Below are 23941 nucleotides of genomic sequence, written 5' to 3'. Positions count from 1 at the left end.
CTTCATCCACATGCCAGGAGGATGGTAGATACCAACTGTCTTTGACATTCTGACACCCTGAAGGCGTTTCCCTCTTGATAGCATCTTCTTTCTTTTCTCAACTCCCCTGCTTCCCCTACAAGAAAAGAAAGTAAAAAAAAAAAAAAGAAAGGGAACTGAGATAAGACTCTATCAATCTTCCCCAAGGACTAGGGTGGAAAATTAATCCTGTTTTCTGGATTTGGGGAGGAATTTCCCTCACCTTTGGTTCCATCCTTCTTTTGGGCTCCAGGCACTTTGATATCTCAAGAGTCATCCTTGAAGGATACTGTTCAAGATGGTGCACAGCAGCTGTTTGCCATCCACTACACTAATTTGAATTAGTTGATAGATATTAAGGAGTACCACAGTGTACTTTTATGCCCAGCAGCTCTGTTTTAGGCCTAGTTTCTGTAAATTTGCTGTTAGGAATTACAGAGCCTTCCCAAGGATTTGAGAGTTAGTTATAATGAGATGATAGAATATCCATTTTCAGGAAACATCAACATTTAAATATTTGTGTTTGATCTAGCCTGAAATGTTAAAAAAAATTTATTTTGAAATATTCATAGAACTGAATTTCCTCAGAATTTTGTTTCATGGGATGTTTTGGCATTCTTTATGAAATGTTAGATATCAAAATACCATGAGATGAAAGCATATGACAGTTGTAATAAGTAAGTTGTAACCGTAAGGAAAGTTGCTACTTAGAGCTGACTGAAACATCCTCTTTTGTAGAAGGAGTATCATCATGTCAAATTGCAATACAAACACGAGATAATTTGATCACTTAGACACGTGCAGTGGTAACCTGAGCCTTAAGATAACAAAGGCTTTCACCTGGATTCAGGAGTATAAATGCATCTGGTGGAATTAAAGGAAATATGGTTGGGGAGGAAAAGAAGGAGCTGTGTATTTATTTTTAGTAGACCTTCAGAATTAGGCTAGATGGAGACAAGGGGCAAATTTTGCCTGGTTTAGTAGATTTGAGTAAAGAAAGTAAACACAGACAAATATTTTGCCTCAAGAGTTTCACTTGGCTGATGGTTCCACTTCTTTCCATTGAATACACCTGCTAAATTGAATACACCTGCTAAAGGGTGTATTTACCTTTTCCATTGAACACACCTGCTAAAAGCCACACCGTGCACTGATTTTTCAAGCAATGCAACACAAGTATTCTTTTCATATTAACATTTAGTGTATGAAACCATGAGTGACAGAAACTTGTTTCTGAAGGAAAATGGAAAAGGTTTAGAGAAAGTATGAATTTTAGCATGAGATGCAGCATTTTGGATATAAGCTTTGCCTTCTCCCATACTTCTGTCCATAGAAACGTTGCTCTGCATTCAGGATAAACCCAGCCTTGGCAGTTTAAGGAGCACCTCTGTATCACTGAGAAAGCAGAAGTGCTCTTAATAACTCAGGTTTGAAAAGCAACATTTACCTGCCTAGAAAGGTGACTTCTTACACACTTGGGCTGTCATATTACCTTGTACCCATGAGCTGTGAAACTCTCTTCTTGGAAATACAACAGCTGTAAACAAAATGTGCTATTAGAGTACCCGTGGCAGTGCATGTCAGAATATAATCAACACTGAATCAAAATGCACTGCTTTGCCTACTGCTGTTATCACAAGCCTTAGCCATTTTAGACAGCATTACATAATGGCAAAATATTTTTCAGGGGGAAAAAAAAATTAAAACTCTCCCTGTGGTTTTAGTCTTCCTCATATTTTATCTGTGGTTTAAAGCTGTGTCAGGTATACATCAAAACACCCCTTCCCTAGAGTATTTAGCTTACAATTTCATTTAATAATGGAAGTGTACTTCCATCCGGCTAGGATGGAAAAGGATTAAATGAAAAGCACTGTTCTAAAATCAAGTAACAGTAGTGTAGCTCTGCAAATGAAGTAGCCATGGAAAAGCTTGTTATTAGTCTATAATATCAAAACTGATAAACTATTAGTGTTTTGTCAGGCATGATAAATGCTAAACATTTTCCTCTACAGATTGCCTCAACAAGAACTGTGACTGTTTTTAGACACATCTGGCACTGCAGATTTTTTTCCATCCTGCATTTCAGTGATTTAAAAGGCCTTGGCTGGGCAGCAGGATGTCAGCTGTTTGGTTTAAAATACTGTTATAAGAGTCAATAAGATTTAAAGAGGCAGTAGGTAAAATTCCAGCCTTCCTGAAAGTAGTGGGAGAATGGCCATTGAGTTTAATGGCTTTGAGATTTCTCTGTATGGCTTTTTTGTCCATTTTCATTCTTAGTAAATTTTCCATTTCCCAGAATTGCCCTTTCTTTTCCATGCAGCTTCTCCCGCTTCCAATATTCGCTCTAGAAGTGAGTGCAGAGTTAAAATACCAAACCCTTTATTTTCACAAATGCCATCTTTATAGCTCACTTCTGTGGCACTGCTGTAAGACAATAATAACAGGTGTACAAAAATAGTAAACGGAGGTATTCATTTATAAAAAAAAAAAAAAATGTTCTTAATAGACTTTTCTGTCTGTGCTTCAAAATGAGCTGTGACTGGTGATGACTCCCAGGACCTCTGTGGCGTAGAGAAGCTGTTCTACTCTTTATGGAAGGAAATTGCAGGGCGAGCTCTGTGCTTGCTTTCTGTCCCATCACACAGGGAGAGCCGTGGGTCTGGATGGAAGAGTTTGGCGGGAGATAGGCAACCAGACCCAGTCTGCTGTTGGCATATTTCAGCAGGCAGAGTCTGGGCTGGGTCCGTAGGGAAGTCAGCTCAAGGACACTGTGCTTGTGGAAGAGTTTGCAGTCAGCAGACAAGGAGAGGGACGGCTCCACAGCGGTGTCTTCAGGGTGAGTGTGCCCTGGAGGGGTCTCTCGCAGCCCCTCAGGCTATGAGAGGCACTAAGTGTGTTCTGCAGCCTTGGGTGGGCTCCTCTCTGCAGCCCAGAGGTCAGCTACTGCCCGATAGACCTTTGGCACTGGAGAAATAGGCAAAAAGCTTAAATTGTGTGGTGACATTGAACCCTTTTGATGCAAACCCAAGAGCACAGAAAGGTTTTGGCTCTGTCTCTCCATCGCAGGGTTTCATGGCAGATTGGAAAGTGTATCTTTGGTAAAATAGGTAAAGGAATGTAGCAAGTTTTGCTGCAGTGGCATTTTATATTGTTTTACCATTTTCTCCTACACTTAAAATTGGGAATAGTAAGGGATATCTCTCCAGCTCCAGGCATGGGAAAGGAAGCACACTGCTTGGTATGCTCCTGTTTTCCAGGTAGGAATTTCAAACATATAGTCTGCTTAAAGCCAACCCTCTGAGAAGCCACAAAAGATTTTAACAATACAGGTGGACTGATACAAAAAGCAAGGTTGTAGGCTGTGTGAACCCATTGCCATCACAGTTTTACAATGCAGGACTCAGGGCAGAGGGGTGAGTAAAAATAGCATCAAGCCACGCAGGATTCATCCCTCAGCAAGTGTAGCGTTTGATTTGTACGGAGGAGTGATCACGGGTTTGCAACATGCCAATAAAATGTTTCTGAGCATAACAAAACTTTTCTGAATAGCCTGAACAAAACAGTGAAAAGTATGGCTGAAACCATGCTTTTAGCTAACAGCAGACACATCTCTGAGTAGTCACAGGCCATTCAGGGTCATGCTCTGGCAACTAAAATATCCAGGATATTCACAGGGGATTTGCCAGGCATGTGATTCAGGAAGTGTACAAAAATACCACATATAGGAGTCAAGTATTTTTATTTCAGTCTCCTATTTTCTCACACACACTCCCCCCAAATTCTGCAGCTCTTTCTTTAGTTTCCTGGATGAATCCTCTCAGGGAGCATGTTTTTACAAGCACAGATGCTACCTTGGAAAAAAAGAAAGGAGGGAAGGGAGCCAAATGGGTGTCACACTTCAGCTTGGCAGCATCTTGCCAACATGTGCCCCAAAAAAAAAAGGAAAAAAAAGGACTGCTTTTAGTAATCAAAACTGAATATAAAATCAGTGCAAAACTGACTGTAAAACCCTCAGATTGTCAAAAGGACTGAAGGAAACGCCTTGTAGTCAAAATGACATCCCTGACCTACTTGTCCGTGCTGTCACGTACCTTGGGTAACCTTTTCGTTGCCATGCCTTCCTTCAAACCTCTCTGACAATTTTGCCATTCATACTTGCTTTCAGTTGTAATTTTTTGAGTTTGTTTGAAGTGTGCAACCAGAAAGTAAAGTCTCATAACGCCATGCTGGCAAACATAAATATAAGTCAGAGACCTTTTCAAACACTGCTTCTAATCCATTCAGGCCTGGAGTTCCTATTGGAAATTAGGGGGCCGCCTGGTAATTGGATTAGGGTGTGCTTTTATGTGCAGCAGTTTCTCAAAAGGAAGTTCCTGCTTTGTTTCATTGATTGCCTGGCTGATCGTTCTGCCGGTAAAAGCCACGAACACAGCTGAAGGGGCGAGGATGGATGGAAAATGCAGCTCTGTGTTATGTAAGACGTGCCTGTTCTCTGAGTACGATCAGGTGGATACAGGTTGTAAGTGTATCTCCATTCAAGCTGGAAGCATGCTTTGTTAATCTGCAGTTTAATTGCTTAAAAGCCATTTCTATCAGTGTAGTCCTTAAAATCTGGAAGCGCTGCTAGTTGCACCAGTACTTAAATTCCTGGAGCCCACCTGCATAGGTGCCAAAGAAGGGGAAACTTCAGGACATCTGGGATTGGATGTGCAAATTGGAGAGCTTTGGAGTCTGTATTGTTCTAGAGACTGGAGGGAAGAGGAAGAAACTGTATTTGACTTCCACATTTCCAGAGGGGGGCTAGAAATACCAGATTAAATTTACAGGTGTGATCCCGGGAACACATCAGGCTCAATCATACATGGTACAGGAGTTAACCTGGCAGGAATTGCAAGGGCATAACTTAGGGCACAGCAAGGCTGCTCCGAGAGCACTTGCACCCCATTTCTCCCATTTCATCATCCCCATGGAGGAAAAGATATGGCCTAGGTAGGCAGGATGAATCCTGGTTTTTTTTCTGGATCGGCTCCTATCTTTCTGCTTGAGCCCCTTCCAAGCACACCCTCAGCTGGGGGATGGAGACATCATTAGTCATGCGACTGTCCCCTGGGGCAACGCCAGCCAAACGATCCTGCTCCCTCCACACATCAATATTCCTGACACCCGTCTTAAAACTTAGGTCATGCATATCCATCTACTTTTCAAAAAGTGTCAGAAGGATACAAATATCCCTTCACTATTTTTAGAGCCATATCAAAAGTATTTATCAGCTTTCTGGCACCTCATCCCATTTGTCATAGTTGATGCTATCTACTAGTTGGCAGTGGAGGATGAGGTGCTCTGGAAATGCAGTGGAGGGTGGATGAAACTCCGTAAGCTGAGACACAGTGAGGGTGACTCCTGGGAGTTGTTGTGCCTGATGTCACAGTCAGGAAGTGCCTCTCATGGTCCTCTGAGAGCAGACAGAGCCCCAGGGCTCACAGGAGCGGCTCACCCTCACCTCGGTGTTTCCCAGCCCGGGGGATGTGGAGGGAGCAGGGAGCGCAGCCAGGGAGCAGGGCTGAGCTCTGGGAGAGGAGGAGAGCTGATGTCTGGTGACCACCATCCGCGCTGCTGCCCACCAGCCCTCCCACAGCGCCTGGTGATGGATGCCGAAGGGCTGCTTCCCTCAGCGCACACCCTGGCTGTGCATCCCAGCTCCAATGTGCACGAGGATGGGGCTCAGTCTGTGTGTTATGCATAATTCATACTGCACATGCAGGGTGGTACAGGAGAAGTGCTGAGAGCCGTGTTTTTCCATGCACACGCTGCTAACGGGAAACTCTTCCAGCTCCTCTGTAGCACATACCTCAAGGCCTGGCATCAGGCAGCTCTTTAATGTGCAGGTAACGTGTTCATCGGCCTCATGCCACCAAATTGGGCTGTTTTCATAGCACTGTTGGTTTTTAGAAGGCAATGTATTCAGGTTGAAACTTTGCCCACATACCATCTGCTTCAGCCTTATCTTCCCTTGACAAGAAAGCTGAATATATAATGTCCACTTGGCTTTCCTGGTGTTATATAAGGTTGTGGTTTTGTGTTAGGTTTGCAGTTTCGGAGCCCCTCAGAAGCTCCTGCAACATGCTCCTGCTCTTGTTTTCAAGTGGAGCATCAGTGACAAAAATCAATACCATCTTCATAGCTATAATGAATGTGACCCACAGGCTTTTTTTTAGGATGACCACAAGCTTCCATCATATGTCCAGGGCCTATTTGCAAATATTGATTGGTATTGAAGATTAGCTGTAGCCATTTCATATGAAATCTTAAGGTCTTGCAGTTCTGCTCTCCGAGCTTGGTTTGGTATCAAAGGTACAGCTATAAATCACAAGACCCACCCAGAGACACTACTGATAGCCAAGGTTGCCGAATTGTGAAAATTAGATGTTTCAGGGGTTTTTTAAGCTGCTTAAGGAGGATGGTTCTCAGTCAGCTCCAAGTGAGTGAAAGCACTGCTTTGGAATCGCAGCACTCTGTTTACTTGAAGTGGGGAAAAAAAAGTGGAACCTTCATATGCAAATGTATGGCATTTGGAAATGTCATATAGCCACATCTACATATAAATAAGCTGCTCTGGAGTGCTGCACTAGCCAGGCTGCTTTGATATAGAAATTGCATAGTAGCACACAAAGCAGAAACAGCAGGACGCCACTTGGTCAAGTTCGGGGAGTTTTGTTCCTTGATCATCACTTAACTAAGTTAACTAATATTGCTGTGTCACTGCTGTGCTAGGCTGGGAAGGGTTGTGAAGAGCTGCTGGTTAGTGAGAATCATGTGTGTGCGCTGCTGGGGCTGTGCAGTGTAGGGATGGTGGTTTGTCTCCTGTGCCCCAAAAGGTAGTGCTGCACACAGATATGTTCCTCTGGCAGCATCCCTCCTAGCCACTCTCTTCCTCCTCTGCAGATCCATGCCTGCTTTCTCTGAAGGAGACACCATTTGGTCGTATAAAGAAGCATCTTGTGCTGCTTACATCCACATACTGGGGTGGTATTTCCATCTCTATTTAATCTGGTATTAAACAGTAAATTGAAATTCTCAGGCGTACTTTTTCACAGGGGAGGACATAGAGAGGAGCCCTGATCTGGTTGTTCCTGTCCATTTTTTACCCCCTCCAGCACCAGCACTAATGAGTATCTGGAGGAGAGGTGGATGGGAGAGAAAACAAGCCTTTGGCTCAGCTGTTGGGAGGAATTTCTCACAGAGGGTGACACCCGCTCCGCTCACACAGTGCGCGTGTGATGGATCCAGCACTCGCCCCTCTGCCTTCAGGCACGCAGCCTAATTGGAGGGAACCTCACAAATCTCTAAACTGACATCAACTCTTTTTCAACACAGAATTACAATAATAATAAGGTTAACTCATCCTCTAAGGGCTCTGTCATGAGCTGCCTAAGGAGATCATATGCAAGGAGATAAACTATGACTTTATTTCTTTACACTGCTGGATTCTGAAGGGGGAGGATGCTGCTCCCACAGGGCTGGTGGCATCTCTCTTAGGCAGGAGAATCTGAGTGAAGGGAACAGCAGCAGCTTGCCAAAAACAAAGAGTAGCTGAGTTAGCACAAAGAGGGATTTAATCTAGTCTACGAATGGAGTTAGCACAGATTTATTCAATCCTGACACAAAAGAAGGCAGCACAAACTGTAAGGGCCTCTTTACCCAGGGCTTTGATAAATCCACAGTACAGCCCCACATCATTAAATCACAACCCTAGGAATGACTGCAGCCCTCAAGACCGGCCCCCGTAGTGGCTGCCTTAAAGAGCTATGTGTTATTTCATCCACAAAACTATGGATGGATGGCTTGGGGACAGCTGACACAGAGACAGCACGAGGAGCCAGAGACCTCGCCAGTCTGCTGGCCTGGGAAGTGGCAGGTGCTGCTGGCACGTGGGGTGAGCTGCTCCGTGGAGCTGCTGGAGGGAGAGCTCAGTGCAGCATCCTCCTCTTGATGTCCTGGAATCCGCTGTGGAGAGCAGCATCCAAGAGCAGTGACTGCTGCTTTTAGGGGTGGCCTCAGTCAGGCTGAGAGGATGAAACATGGTGGCAGGGAAGCAGAGGAGGCTGGACAAGGGGAGGCTGCAGCCTGCCTTACCTCCCTGAATGAAACAATCACCCCAGGGGGGAGTTGAGTCTAATGTGAGCACCTGGACATGGAGAAAATGCTGCTTTGGAGCAACACATTAGCCCCTGTGAGGTTTTTCCCCTTTCAGCTTAGCTTATATTGCTGGGTGTTCCCATTCAGAAGTGCGAGCAATGGTTGCTGCCAGGTACTTGCATCACTGTGCAATTTTGGGTTGTATTGCACCTTGTGTTGCAGTAACTACCTGGTAGCACCTCCTTGTGTGTGCAGGAGCCTTGCTTTGAGGAGCCTGTACAATCTCTAGGGTAAGGCATGTGTGAATTCAAGGGGACAACAGATACTGTGAAAACAAGGGGGAAAAAAATAAGAAAAACAGTCCTGTTTAGTTTTGAGTAGACAAACAGTCTTGTTATGTATGCAGGAAAATGATTAACAAGTTGCTTGATTTCAATCAGTTTTCTCAAAGAGGGAAGATATATTCACAGATGTTGTAAAAAAAAGTGCTTCTTGATTTCCAAAGTTCAGCAACAGCTTTAACATATATAGCATAGCCCCCATATATATGCTGACAAGCTGAAAGTATTTTGTTCTCCATTTGAACATCTGGGGATTATTAGTGTCTTAATTCATTGGTTTCTATTATTAATTATGGCAGCAGGCTGAATAATTATGATGCATTGCTGCAAAGACAGAGCACAGTATTTTTTTTCAAAGTGCACTAGGACATCTTGCCATCATCTCAAACATAAAAAGCCCTAGATTATTTTTAAAAAGGAAAGTGGATTTTATCTTATTCCAGGGAACTGATTTGCATAGGGACATTTAAAATTAATAAATTACTGTGTTCAGCAAGCCTATTTTGTGCCTGAGAAAAGAAGTGAATGTAATTTATTTCACCATGTTCCATCTCTTTTTTTCCCCTTGGTGAAGCAGCTAATATGGGAAGGGTATTTTTTGTGCAGTTGATGTAGAAAAACTAGCTTCAAGTTTGTACTTGGAGTGGCTGCAGGAGGAATTTAGGCTCAGGCTGCAGCATAGTGGTGCCAGACGTTTTCAGCTGACATTTGGTGTCTCATTTTCCACTTGCTCTCAGGGAGAGTGGGCTGGTGAGCTCCCTCTTGAGCAGCAGCAAGCACTTCCTTCGGAATTCTCACTCAACGCCCACCCAAACAGTGATTTTCAGGCAAGCTGCTTGCACACATTTTCTTTGTTGTTAAGAGGTGCTCTATAATTGTAAAAGCTAGGTTTCAGGGGAGGGAACATGCGGGGTGAAGGTGCTCCCCAGGCTGCCCTGAGCAGCTGGCAGCAGCGCAGTGTGGCCATGCAGCAGGGCAGGTTTGCCAAGGATGCTGTGCCTTGGAGCTGGTCAGCAAAGACCCAGGAGGAATCTCTTTTCTCTCATCAGAGCTGGGTCTGAACTGGGATTTATCATGGCAGTTCTTCATTACAAGTGATTAGGAAGCCTGCCTAAGGACTTCATCCCTAAGTTGCTGTGGGACCTCACTTACTGTTGGATGCTATTGAAGAGAGGGGGAAGTACCAGCAAGCCTGCTAAAGCAATTCTGCACTTTTGGAGAGAACAGCACCATTACCATCCTCCTCCTGGACCTTTGAAGCCCTCCTGCAGATGTTTGTGGCCTGAGAAAGTTCTGTTTCACATCAAAAGAGCAGCAGTTGCTGACTCTGTGAAGACTGAAGATGAGTAACATAAACTATCCCCAGGCTTATGCACAGGGTTCAGATTCCTACCTGTAGTCAATCAGCTGAAGCTCTTTCCCAAAAGTCAGGGCATCCCTGCCTTTGCTCCACAGGTGGATACTCTCTAGATGTTTGTTTTGATTTCAAGCAAGAATTGCACATGAAGCATCTTTCACCCAGTGCAGAAGAGGTTTCTTAAGAAAGTTCCTAATGCTATGCTCCGCAGCATCTCTTTGGGAGAGCCAGCAAGGAGGTGAAAGGAGTGAGGGGGGTATGCTTCCAAAGGGGGCTGAGAAGGTTAAAGACATACATCTGATCCAAGAAACCTTTTTTCCCTTCATATGTCCTCTGATAATGTGGTGTGTGAGGAGTCACTACTTCAATATCAGCAAGAGCTTCCGTCTGCAAGTTTGACTGACCTCAGCAGTATTAAAAGATTAAATTATTATTTAAGTCAATTCTCCTTAACCACTTTTTCCAATGAGATAGGTGTCAAAATAGCTTCTGCTGCACATCATTCACTGTCTCATCCCTTATTTGATGAAATATATGTGTATATATGGATTTTCAGGACTTCCCTTGGTCTAGGGATGACTGTACACTAGGTGTTAACACTGTACACAAGCCAATATTTTCTCATCTGGGCATAGCCTAATAGTTATTATTTCCAAAGCTCCCACATTACCTGCTGTACATCAGCTAAAATGTTAATATCAGAATTTACAGGCTGTGGCTCTCTACTTTGCTTGCTTGAAATCACCTAGAAAGTCTCACTGATTCACACATGAAGAATGACAGAATTATCAGCCCTGCAGAACTAATTGTTAAGTGCCTGGCAGTCAATTCTTAGATGCAAGAATCCTATTTTTGCCTAGATTTTTATTTTAATTCCTCTAAAGTGGATTGTAGGACCTTATGTCTGGAAAGAATTTTCTGGGCACTCCAGACAGTACTTCATATAATCCTCATCAAGGGCACTAATGGATTTATTCCTTTGTCAGCGGCACTACTGCACATGTTTGGTTGTGGAACAGAAGCTCCACGTTAGCTCAGATGGGAGCTGGGGACCAGTGAGGGCTGCCCAGAGAAGAGTCTGGCTGCTTTGTTTTCATCACTTGCAGAGTCACATCCTGCAACCAGGCAGACTGTTCCAGATTTTGAATTTCTGCTTTCACTGATATAGTTACCTGAGGATCTGAGGGGTGTACATTCAACTTCCAAAGACTGAAGGAAAGCCATGTAGCCAAACTAGAAATTAAATTCAGAATGATACAAAATATATTTGAAATAATTCTTCTGCTCCTTCTTAATGAAAGACAGGAACAGGCACAGATATTAATTTAGACAAGATGGCTTTAAATAATTTATTGAACATTTCAGAAGACAATCCATCAAGAAAAGCAAGATCACTGCGTGGGTGGTCAGTCACACTGGATATCTTTTTAGGATCCGGTTTATCCCAGAGAAACAGCTCATCATCTCAGCATCTCCCTGCCATCCACAGAGAGGTTGGAGAACAAGAGTTCAGCTGGGAGATTTTTCCAGTAAGAGAGATGATAAACTGTTTCAGGCTACACAAAGTAGCATCTGGCCTCCACACACTTAAAAATAATGTGTTTTGACTAGTGTGTCTTATTTGATAGGCTATCATGTCATGTGCTGGCACTAACAAGAGATGCGAACAATATGAAATGTCATGTTAGGCTAAAGATGCAAAAAATGCTGCAGAAATGCAAAAGATGTTGGCTTCATCAAAGTGACTTTTTCGATCAGAAAAGCGCTTCAAGATTTCTGAATACAGTTGTTCTGAAGGGTGAGGGTGTATTTCTTTTTTGAAATGAAAAGGACAAGCATTTTGAGAAACATGGCAGGAATTTCTTTTGTCCAGAAATAGGAGAGACTGACCCAGTCAGTCCAATTTTTACCTCTAGTCTTTAAAGCTGGCTTCTGCCTCAAATCCTGTCCATCACAAAGAGGTACAAGTCTGTCCTTCTGGCACAAATAAAACTTTCCCACATTGTTGCTAATAACAATGCAGCAAGTCTAGTGTGTGAAGAGCAGCTACTGAATTTAACATTACTGAAACCTGAGTAACTTTGAATTTGGTCTTTGTCATTGCTTTATGCATACAGATCTGCTGTGCTTGGAAAAAAGTGGGTTACTCTGTATTTAGCTTTGCTCTCTGAAGGTGTGAGGTGGGTGTGGTAGAGGGGCTCCTTAGTATAGTGATACTGCAGTTTGATTAGTGCAATTGCATCCAATACTGAATTTATAAATAATTCAAAGTTATAATAAGGGTGGAAGTCTTAATTTATTTAATTTAGGTTTAATTTTTTAAGATATGTACAGTTCTTGTTTGCTTTATAACCTCAGCATGGTTTTATTTTTAGAACCAATTTATAGTTCTTGTTTCATGGTGATGTAAACCCTGTGATGCGTTCATAAGGCTTGGTATCTCATCAACAGCTGGATTGCTGAACAGTGCTCACGTCCTTCCCGAAATGGGAGCAGTCAGTTTTAACATGAACGGACTTTTCAAAGCATGCCTGGGTGTTTGGATCTCTACATTGGCTCTGAAAAGATGGGTTTTGTAATGGGAAAAATAACCTGTTTTGAGGCAGGGAAATATTTTGTGTGCGTTCAAAATGTGCTGAGAGGGGGAACTTCTCAGTCTGAATGAAATGATGGTTTTATTGTGGTCTGTATTTTGAGTAACCAAAACGGCAGATCAAACTAAAGATGAGTTTTTCCCCCTCTCTGCCTTTATGTTAAATCCCTGACTCTTTCAGAGGAGTCATCAGTCAAAATGAGCTACAGATACAGATAATTTGTGTCTAAGTTTTGTGGGCTCTTCTGAGCCAGGTGACAAGTGTTCCTGTATGAAGTGTTTACCCTATGAAGTGTTTATCCTACAAATGCTAGCAAAGCTTAGGCCATCTCATTTTAGATTCAGTAAAGCATTTTCCATCACAACATTATGCTTAGAGGTGTAATTACAAGTTCTGCATGATCCTAGATTTACTTTAAAGTGTGCTAGAGACCTTGTTAAAGAAAACATGGTTTCTACCCACATGATTGCTAGGCCTACAGCCTACACACAATGAGAGCATCTGCATGTCCAGATAGGTCCTGGTCCCCCTTTCAACTCCTAGATTAGTCTGTCCTGAAAGTTACAATTCTCCTGCATCTTGAAGTGTACCTTTAAAAAAAAAAAAAAAAATGGTTTCATACTGTTTTAACCACACTGCTGGCTGATCTGAGAGCGGAGGGATTCTTGCACTGAGTGGTAGTGCACAGACATGGCAGAGATACCTCAGTACCTAAGAAGAAACAATCAGAGATAAACACACGGGTGTGTGCACACAGAGCAGTCTCCTGTTCTTCAGAGAGGAAGCAAATTTCCTTTGGTAATGGAGGATTTGAAGGAAATGGCATTATGTTCTCCACAACAGAAAAAAATGTGTATTAATAAGGATCCCATATTTCTCACTGCAGTTTCCTGGACAGAAATAGATTTGAATGTGGGCCATAGCAGAGGTCCAGCACACCCAGAACCCATTAGACACAGTGGCTATATGGGTATGGAGTCCCACAAGTCCTGAGCACATTGGGATCTGTGTGTGTGCCATGAGCAAGTCCACAGATAGCTGACAGATAGCTGACACATCACACACATTTATTCTGTCTGGGAGGATTTCCAGGGGCATAAAGGAACATGCATGGAGTCCTGGTGGGGTGATAACTCTGTGTATATATTTCATGTATTGGTAGCCAGTGTCTCACTTAGAGGATGATAGGCAGCCAAAAATGCTTAGTGCCAGACCAAATGGACCTTGTGTTCCCACCTTCTTCTGATAGCACAAATTCCTGGGCAAGCTGTCAAAGGAGGTTATACCATACCTCTAGCCTGCCTCCCGTCAGCACATCCTGTCTGTGCTGTCCCAGAGGCAGCTGTCAGCCCCCAGCCCAGGAATTCTCCCTGCCCCCGATGCTCCTGCGCTGCATGGTCCATAACAGCCTCCCCCAGCCTCCAGGTATCCCAATGTAATCAGGGAACAGGGGGAGGCACACGGGCTTGTGTTCAGCATATGTGCATTTGAAAAGATGCAATAGGGATCCACAGTGAAAATCCTAAGGATGAAAGAGAAGCTAATGCTGTCAGCAGGGATGTAGAGGTTGCCTGTCATTCTCATTTGCTGGGAGCTGGTCCTCGCCTGTTTCCACATAAGGACAATATAACCAACTTTATTAGTGCAAGTGGTTAGAGACTCTTACAACTCTCCTTGGACAGCAGTGACAGAAAAGAAATTCATTATGAAAATCTGACTCTTGGATCTGCTGCACACACTTTTCCCAGAGGTGGGATAATACCTAAGCATGCCTGCTGCCGGCATGGCTGGCTCGGAGGCAGAACACAAATTGCAATTGTTTTATAACACTGAGGGACTTCCTTTGGAAGATAAAAATGCTTCAACTTATTTGTGTGCAAACTACATTTCCTCAGACATCCATCACGAGATTTCTTTCTTCTGTTTTTAATTAATCATGGCTAGAAGATACTGTCACAGAAAAAGGAGTGTTACCATTTGAGGTATCATAAGTATTGGTTAAATGGAAGAATTTGCCAAAATTACCCAGAGTAATTAATACCTTGGTGGCTTACAAAATTCATGTGAGTTCATGGTGGTGACACTCTGCTTCATCCTGTGAAGTTGAGCCCATACCTGTTTCAAAACTAAATGAAGCCTCCATTTGCATGGCTGCATGAAGGGATTTGCAGTCTCAGTGACTCTTTAACTGCTGCAGAAGTAGGCTTGGAATGTCAAACTAGTTTAAAGTGCTGGATGCTGTGGGATGTGGAGGAGGCCACTGGGCTTTGGGGCACGGGCACACAGCACTGATGCTAAACTTCAGCTCTGGACTCCTGCCCTACTTCAGCCATAAAACTATCTTTCTTTATATGTTCTGTTGAATGACCTAAAGTACTGTAATGTATATTACACGCAAATGTTTAGAGTCTCTCTCCTAACCTTGTCTCAGTTTGAGGAGACAGTCCATAAAGTGTAACAGAAATAATCAGGTATTTTGCCTGTGCTATTCTGTCATAAGTTTTTGAATAGTCACGTTATTTTCTCTGGTATCTCATTTGCTGCAACTTGACAGGAATTATAAAAGAATGAGATAAAACCTTGCAAATCTTCACATCAACCAACCTGTTTGAAGGGGCAAACCCTTACTCTTGCTTCCCTTGAACATCTTTCACATCTTGTTCTTCTGATTTTCCTTTCTTTCATATGTTGAGTTCTTCCCATCATTTCACCTTATCTTACATGGCCAGGTTAACATTCCCTTCACCTGTGTTCACAGAGAATGCAAACAAACTGGAAGAAAGTGCAAGAGGGATCTACATCCCTTGTCCAGAGCATTACAATGGCTTCTGCATGCATGGCAAGTGTGAGCACTCCACAAACATGCTGGAACCGTCTTGCAGGTAACCCTTCTCCTGCCAACAAGGGAAGGCTACACACAGGGAAATACTGACTTACAGAAACATTTTGTCTAGATCAGCTGTGGAAAATAATGGCAACCATGGTCCTTTGTGCTACAAAATCCATCAGACTTAAATTATTCAATGAAGTCCCAAAAGTGTATTGAGTTATGAACAATGTTAATTGACTGTAAAGCCATCCAATAAGCTCCAGTTCTATTTAGATGTGTTTTTAAAAGCCCTTCACAAAGCGCTCAGACCATGCTAGGTACCCTCCTCAGCCTGAGGGAGAGGATGTGTCCCTGCTGTGGCAGGAGTGATGCTCGTGGGGCAGCTGGCTGGGGCAGAGGTGGCTGCTTCAGCGGGGGGTGATTTTGGAGGAGGTTTGGGCAGGCAGGAGGGATCTAGTGAAAGCACTGTAGTGCTCCCGCAGTGAATGCCTCCCTGCACAGGTGCAGATATTACTTCTGAAGTCCACACAGTGGCCAGGTGGCTGGAAAAGGACTATTACACGTGAAGCACCATTTCCTGGGACACTGGAATGGGAGCGCAAAGATAGAGAACAGACTTTCTCCCCAGGGCAGAACCTTAAGCCAGCTTCTCTGGGCTCACACAAACAGCCAGGGCACGTTTTGCTCTTTGCAGCTGCTGCATTTTAGGTGCTCCATTCAGCTGGAAAATGTCCTTTCCTCAAGGTGCTGGCAGCTGTGGGAATGCACAAGAAAAGGGAGGAAGCTCAAGGCTTAACCTATCAGGATTAGTGCTCCACTAACACACCTGAGAGGAACCCAAGCCGTCTGTCTAAGTCCCTGACAGTTGCTGCTGCCACTGACCTGGATTTTCATATCTTGCTTGGCCAATTAAGGGGAAACAGGACAAGGGCTAAAACTGTAAAAACACTGCTTGGCCCCAAAATCACAGAGCAGAGTGGAGATGTCAGGCTGCAGGATGGGAACTGGTGAGCAGTGCAGCAAGCAGCATCGGGGTGGATGGCTGCAGCATCAATAGAGGGTTTTTTTATAGCAACCAAATGAAATGTAAATGATGTATCCACTTTCAGGAACATCTAATCACATTTCATATGGAGCCTGGATGATTGCTTATCACCTCCTTAGGGGTAATCTGCATAAGGAACCACAACTCAAGGGCTTTTCACCCTCCCCCACCTCCCCAAAGAAAGGGAGAAGTCTAAAGTATGTTGTGCAAGGAACTAAATGAGTTCTCATCACAACGTGCAAGTAGTTCCACTTGAAGCCAGTTATGTCTCGGTCCCCTGGGCACCTCCTGGCACTCTCACAGTGTTGTTCACTCTCACAGACCTTGGTGACACTGAGGACCAGAATTCTTCCCTCTGAGAGGTTGAGCACTCACTGGTACTCTCTCTGTGGGAGTCCATTCTGGGAAAAAAAAAAAAAAAACAAAAAAAACAAACAAAAAAAAAAAAAAAACACATAAGCTTATGCTCCAGCCACTAATTTTTTTTTTTTTCCAGATACAATTTTCCCAGCATTCCTTGAAAGCAGCAGGTATAACGAGAAAAAAATATGTTTTGTTTCAGATGTGATGCCGGCTATACTGGACAACACTGTGAAAAAAAGGACTACAGCGTTTTATACGTGGTTCCAGGTCCAGTACGATTTCAGTATGTCTTAATAGCAGCTGTGATTGGAACTATCCAGATTGCTATCATCTGTGTTGTAGTCCTCTGTATTACAAGGTCAGTATCTCTGGTACTTCACAGTAGAAAGAGAAAATACTTTTGTTTTTCTTGCAATGTGCACTGATTATACCGATTTCTGCAGTGACACTACTGATAACAAATGCTATTTAATTCACCAACAAACACAAGATATCATCTGGTCCAGCCAGCCAGTGCTCCTTCGTTATTATGACTGAATTTTTACTTCCATCTTAATCAAACTTAGGGAGCAAGGGTGCCTACAGCAAGCGAAGTTCTCTATTTTGTATTCAGATGCTTGGACAAATATTGTTCATATAAATAAGGGGAATATAAATACAGCAGCTGGATCAACACTTAATAAAACTAATCATATCTCCATCTGGTTTCCTTAAGGGCCCATTCCCTTAGTCCTAATCAGGCAAAGCAGACAAACTTTTAAGCCTGTTTGCAACCCTGCTGATTAAATGATTTCATTAGGCTTGAGTGCATGTTCAAAGGCACTGCACATGTTTTAGGGTCTTCCATATATGATGTACTTGGGTTTTTTTTCTTTAGTGAGGAGCAGAGGGTTGTGTGAATGGAAAAGACAGCCCCAGGGTAGTTCAGAATGAGAGGGGTAAATGCAATCCTTCCCCTCCATGTGTTGCTCTACTCCCCCACTTGACTGTGTTACTGTCTCTGAGAGAGCTTGGGGTAAGTTCTGGAATGAACTTTCCCCATATCAAACATCTACGGGCTTCTCTTAGAAATCACAAGGTTAAATTAAGTCAGTTAGCAGCACCAATAAATCACTCTTTTACAAATTATTTTCTTTTTAAAATAATAAAAAAAAAAAAAGGCCAGGTATCATACCTCCATATAAAATAAAATCTACTTTATTTCAGTCTCTATGTTGCACAACTTGGCAGGAAGACAAGTGTAGAGCATTTGTTCCTGGAAAAAAAACAACAAAAAAAAAAATTCATAAATCCTTCTCTGGCCTAAAGGCACAAAACAAAACCTATTTTGGCCAAACTGAGTTCATCACCTGAATGGCAGCTACGGAATGAGTCAGATTACAGGAGGCGGTATTCACAGAGGTAATTCAAAGGACCAAAAATATAGCATGTTGTGAGGAAAGAAGGTGGTGAATTAGCTGATAATGGAACAAATGGGTATTGTTTTGTGAAGTGACTAGTTTTGTCACCTTGATGCAGTGAGCAAAGTACTTTATTCTGAAGAATGAAGACAGGGAGCTCTGAGTGATCTGGTGCTGTAATGCAAATTACCCATCACACTGTTTTCATACAGAGACAGTACCTTTCCCCCCACACTTTGTAACCAAGTCAATTTATGATCTTTTGACTTTTTTCTGTAATGCATGTAATTACTGCAGAGCATCCTCCATCCCAGCATAATGATTTGAGATACATTTGCAAAAGGGTGCTCTTAAGTGGCCTAAGAAAAATCCTCATGACAAGAGAGCGTTGTGGCAGCATATGCGTAAGCAATTGAGTTTATGAAGTTGTCTGCTTTGGAGAACCTGACTGTACTGGTTTGAACTCCACACCCTGAGTTCTTGAAAGTGCTGAAAACACCTTGCCAAGTTCCTGGGAGAAAGAAGGGAAACTTTACTCAGAGGCCGCTGCGGCCAAATTCTTTGCTGCTCATTTCAGTGCAACTTCACCTAATTAATTTATCAAGTAAGTTTGGTGCACTGTGTCCATTTGAGCTGCACAAAACTACCACTGTAATCTTCCAGCTATCACTACTGTTGTTGCTCTTAAAATGTTACCTGTACAGTGGTGCAAACCTATGGGGGTACCCTCCGTTGCTTTTAGGGCCATTGTTGCACAGACACTATTGAATAAATGGGCTGCTGACAGCTGAGGTTTGCCCCTTCCTCTGCCTCCTGGGCACTTGTCCCTCCAATGCTCTGTTGCCACCATTACCATTTCTTTAGCCACGAAAACAACGCAGTCAGGGGATGGACTCAGCTGAAAATGAAACCAACAGAAGTGATGATTGGGGTTTTACTGACTCAGTTCCTGGAAGAGGTCGGCTGCTTGACTACTCATCACTAGTGCCAGCAATGGGAATAAGCTTCTGGGGTGGAGGAGTAGGGAACCAGAGGCCAGGAGGCGAAACAGTGAGGCACAGTCTGCCCAAGGACTTCTAGCTTAGAGATAAGGCAAAAAAGGAAGCAGTGATAAAAGTGAAGGAGGATGGCAAATAATATAGATATGGCCTAGTGTCATAATGATTCTCAGCAGTTTTCTTTACAGCTTTGCATTTCTAGTGCTTCCCTAATGTTTAGTCACAGCAGCTTATTTATGTGAAGAAATAACTTGATTAAAAATGAATGCATAACGTGTTTTACCTGCTATGAATCACATTGTGAGTAACTCGAGCTTTTGAGCAAAGCTTCAGTGGAGGGAGGGAGGGAGGGAGGGCAGCCTGTGCTCCAGTACTTGGTTTACATCGATGTAACTGCTGTGTTCGTAAATGAATGCATCCCCCACACAGTGCACTACAAAGGACTTTTGATTAAAGAGTTAAGGACCAAGGAAAACCTATCACTCCTTTTTAGCAGATGATTAAGTCTAAAAAGCTGGTTAAATGCCAGTGCCCCTCTTAAGAATCCCTGCTGCACTTCAGACACAACCCACCTGTAAATGCAATTGCACTGCATGTAAGCAGCCGCGGTGTTGGTGCTGGGCCCTGGGGCCTTCCCAAGCTCCCAGACATTGGTAATGTACAGTTGAAACATGGGCATTTTTGGTTCAAAGATGCTTTTTCATCATCTTAATTGGAGTAATCGCTACACTTGAATTGATTTCTCTCGACCTTAAAGTAAGTGACTGCGTAGATACTGTCAGTGTTGGTTTGAGGAAAGTGTCTGTTCATCTCCTTGCTTCCAGCTGGAGCAGTTAGTGTCCACCATGCACAGCTGCATCCCCTGGGATTGCTGACCATCCTGATCATCCCCCAGCCACCTGGCTCCTCCGTGTTTCATAGAAAATCAGTCTGGTTGTGCCCACTGTGCCCTGGTTCCCTAACCCTGCTTCGCATGGCTGAGCACTGGGGCAAAGCAGGGCTGTTACTCCAGCTGCTGGAGGCTCGGGAGGAGCCCTGGAAGCTGGGCTGCACTGTGTGGCCGCCGGCCGTGGGCGTTGGTGGGGCTGTCTCAGCTCGTGGAGGTGTCCCTGGCCGTGTCCCTGGCCGTGTCCCTGGCCGTGTCCCTGGCCGTGTCCCTGGCCGTGTCGTGCAGAGCCCACGGGCCCCGCTGTGCATCCCTGGCCGGCCGGGCAGGGGAGGCCGCGCGGGGACAGCGGGCAGGAAGCGCTCGGTGCACATGGCGCGCCGGCAGTGAATCAGCCCTGTGTTTGCCAACAGCGGCTCCCTGACTCACTCCCAAAGTTTGAGCGCCTTTTCAGGGGACTCGCAGGGAATAATGAGTTTGTCATGAGATCACAGACCAGCTAAAGTCTGCCTTAGTTCTGTAATGAAAGCTCTGCCGTGACCCCCGAGAGCGCAGGAGACACAGGCTGGTTTTTCCTGGAGTAATGATAGCAGCCTACTTCACTGCTTCCCAGGAAGGAACGAGGCAAAATATAGCCCACAGCCATACAGCTTCTCATGAGGGGGTGGTCCTGGTGGCTTAAAAGTGAGGCAAGTCAGGACAGTCTGACCCATATTTTGCTAGACACTTACATAATTGTATTCCAGCATTTTTTTAAATGCTTCCAAAGTTCTTAGGCTCTTGTTTAGCCTTTCAGTTGACGTCACAAAACTGTAACATCACTTCCATTCAACGGGGGGGAAAATGACCTTTTTTACTTTAAGGGGTCAATAAAAATCTATTTCACTCTGTTGTGCTCTTAGTTATTTGACACAGAGCTTCAGGCAAGTGCCTTAAGCTCCCACTGCTCTGAGAAGGTGCATAACCCGTAGGGTTTCACACGGTGTTGCTGGAAGCCCTCCTGTAACAGAAGAACAAGCCAGTCCCATACAAAGGGAATGTTTTTCCATATCAGCATGATCTGGGGTACTCTGGGGCCTCTTCTTGTGGCACTCCAAGAGGATGTTTCAGTCTCTGTTGTGCAGCTGCCCAGTTTCTACCATAACCACCCTTGGCTTTCAGCTGCTCAGGACTTCCTGTGGCCTCCACCCGGGATTAAACTTGTCTGTGCTTTCTGCCTGAGGGTGCCTTTCCATGGGAGGGAACCAGAAACACACCATTAGCTTTCCATTAGGGGGAAACGTAGCATCCCCACAGCCGGTGTTGCTGCAGGTGAAAGATTGAAATGTGCTCTCACTGAGGAGCACCACAGGTCCTGAGGACAGCCTCTGCAGCTGTCCAAAGGAATATCAGATTTGGGGCTTTCCAGCACAGTTGCTTTCCACACCAAGCCAAGCAGCTGTGGCATGGTGCGGGCACCTGTAAGTAAAGTAGCTGTTTGCTCATGGGCTGAAGCATGGAGCATTTCCATGGAGGCTAAGAGGGACTGCAGATACTTAGGGCCTTGGAAAGGCAGCCCCTGCAGCCACTTTGTAAACACATCACAGACCTGGGACGCTGACCAGGTGAGCATGAGACCATCCTGAGTCTTCCACCTCTGCCTTGCTCAAAATAAACACATTATTTAAACACATTATTATTTAAAGCTGAGCAATGTGGTGCAGCTGGGACCCTTGTGATGTAGCAAGAGTGGCCAGTGTTCAGGAATCTGAAAGTCTCCCTTGCCATAATTTTGTTCACAGTATGTTTTGGGGGGGTTGTGGCTTTTTTTGTGATGCCATTGCCATTAGCCTGCACATTTCATTTCATTGAGGAGGAAGCACGCCGAGGGCTGGAGGATGCACCTCTTGCCCTCGCATCCCTGCTGCCCCCGCCACCTCTTGAGCAGATGTGTTGCTAAGAGCTGTGTATTCTCACAACTCTCTTTTCCAGGAAATGTCCCAGGAGCAACAGAATCCACAGACAGAAGCAAAACACAGGGCACTACAGTTCAGACAACACAACAAGAGCATCGACAAGGTTAATTTAAAGAGCGCATGTTTCCACAATGGCAAAACTAACTGCAGAGAGCTTGGACTACAAAATACAGTATTATAGACAAAAGATTAAGACAAGATCTACACATGTTGCCTTGCATTTGTGGTAATCTACACCAATGAGAACATGTACTACAGCTATATTTGATTATGTATGGATATATTTGAAATAGTATACATTGTCTTGATGTTTTTCTGTAATGTAAATAAACTATTTATATCACACAATATAGTTTTTTCTTTTTCATGTATTTGTTATATATAATAAATACTCAGTGATGAGAAAAAAATTGCCTTTCTTAAATTTGCTGTATCTCATAGCTGTGTATAGTCTTGGGATATTGTATATGGACACTAACAAATCTCTTTTTTTTTCTTTTTCCAGTTCTAGTGGCAATTTTGAGTCTACTGAACTCAGTAGTAGGGTTTTGAGTTGGTCCAAGATCAGCGACAATTATGGATGTGGGAAAGGTGAAGAATAATTTAACCTACATTGAGGAGGGATAAAATATTTCAGATCCGGAGTCAACTACATTTCATCAGCCTTCTTCTCCCATACCATCTATCTTTACTCTCCCATAGCTTAGGAAGTCTTTGCCTTCTAAATTAAATCCTAACCAAAGGGGAAATGGAAATTCTCGGTAACCACAATGAGAGTGTCGGGGGTAATGTTTCCATTTGGGATGGAATTAGGTGTCTGTCAAGGTGAACCCTACGAGAACACTTCGCAGAATCTCCAGCTCTGGTCACTGGAGTGAGTGAAAATTGCTTCTCACTCTTGATTGAAAATTATTAGGTTAAAAAAGTTAATAACATAATAACAGCTGAAATGCCAGTCCCATTTGTACCTCGTGAACATGCTGATATAATTTATTTTTTCTAAGAGAAGGTGAAAACCACTCAGAAAATACCTTATGAATAACTTTATGGGTGACCCTACTCCATTAAATGTAATGAACCCAAATGTTGGCTATACCTCAGGAAAATAAGGGCATGTGTTTTGTCACATCCACATGATGGACAAGATGCAAAGTTATTTCCGTGATAGCTGAAACTCTCCAAAACACACCCTTTCGAGAAGGTAATTCTGCTCTAGTTTGTGCTATGAATTTTGAAGACGGCAGAGCGAGACTGAAGGGCAGAGTGGGGTAACATCACTGCTGCTGCATAACATCCACTCCACTAATTGAGTGCCCCAGCTCTAGTCCCACTGAGTAGCACAACTGAGTTAAAGAGCCCTTGTAACAGCAGTCCCTGTGCTGCTCCTCTCCAAAGAGACTTTGCCCAGGCAGAACATACCCAAGACAAGAGTTAGGAGTATTTTTCACTGTCATCACCATGTCAGAGTCAGACCTGGGCTTACCTGGGATGATGTCTCATGAGTGTGTTTCCATTTCCTGCTTCAGCATCCGTCTGGTCACTCACAACAGTCACCACCAACCCCACCAATGACAGCCCACCCAGTCTGGCCTTCAGACACGGGTGCAGCGATACGTCTACTCTAACACGACTTTTGGTCTTCCCCTCCCTACTCCAGCCTGCTTTGAAGTGAATCCATTGCATGATGTTCACACGGTCTCAGTTTTTGTCTTGTTCTGGGTTTCTTGGCTTTTTAAAGGTAATAAAAGGTGATTGGCAAGAGATGCTTCCAGACACCTGGTCTGTGCTGATTGATGGGAGTGGGAGTGTGGTGCTTGCACAGGCAGAGGGGCAGATGATTGCACAGGGCAGCTCTCTGGCACTGGGGTGCTGGCCTTGCAGGGACCTTCTGCTCCCTGGAGCCGTAGGCTGGGCCGAGGCAGAAGGAGAGGGGGCTGCACAGCCGCCCCCTGCTCCTCAGCCCTCGCCCCAGCTCTCCAATCTTGGAGCCTTGTTTTCAGATGGGAAGAGTGATGGTG

At 44.1% G+C, this 23941-nt stretch overlaps 1 protein-coding gene across 19 annotated transcripts in view; it reads left to right on the top strand.

Moving 5' to 3' along the window:
- Nucleotides 1-23673, top strand: part of TMEFF2 (transmembrane protein with EGF like and two follistatin like domains 2) — a 610527-nt gene extending 586854 nt beyond the window's left edge. For all 19 annotated transcript variants that reach the window (XM_069022017.1, XM_069022018.1, XM_069022015.1 and 16 more), the window contains 4 exons: nucleotides 15205-15328; nucleotides 16884-17042; nucleotides 21940-22026; nucleotides 22429-23673. In XM_069022017.1, the coding sequence (XP_068878118.1) occupies nucleotides 15205-15328; nucleotides 16884-17042; nucleotides 21940-22026; nucleotides 22429-22525 (467 nt within the window). In that variant the 3' untranslated portion in view covers nucleotides 22526-23673. The remainder of the gene's footprint in view (nucleotides 1-15204; nucleotides 15329-16883; nucleotides 17043-21939; nucleotides 22027-22428) is intronic.
- Nucleotides 23674-23941: the final 268 nt, after the last annotated feature.

The sequence above is a fragment of the Aphelocoma coerulescens genome, chromosome 7 (assembly GCF_041296385.1).
Source record: "Aphelocoma coerulescens isolate FSJ_1873_10779 chromosome 7, UR_Acoe_1.0, whole genome shotgun sequence".
NCBI lineage: Eukaryota > Metazoa > Chordata > Aves > Passeriformes > Corvidae > Aphelocoma > Aphelocoma coerulescens.
The sequence above is the reverse complement of the archived record's forward strand: the minus strand, read 5'-3'. Positions and strand labels throughout refer to the sequence as shown.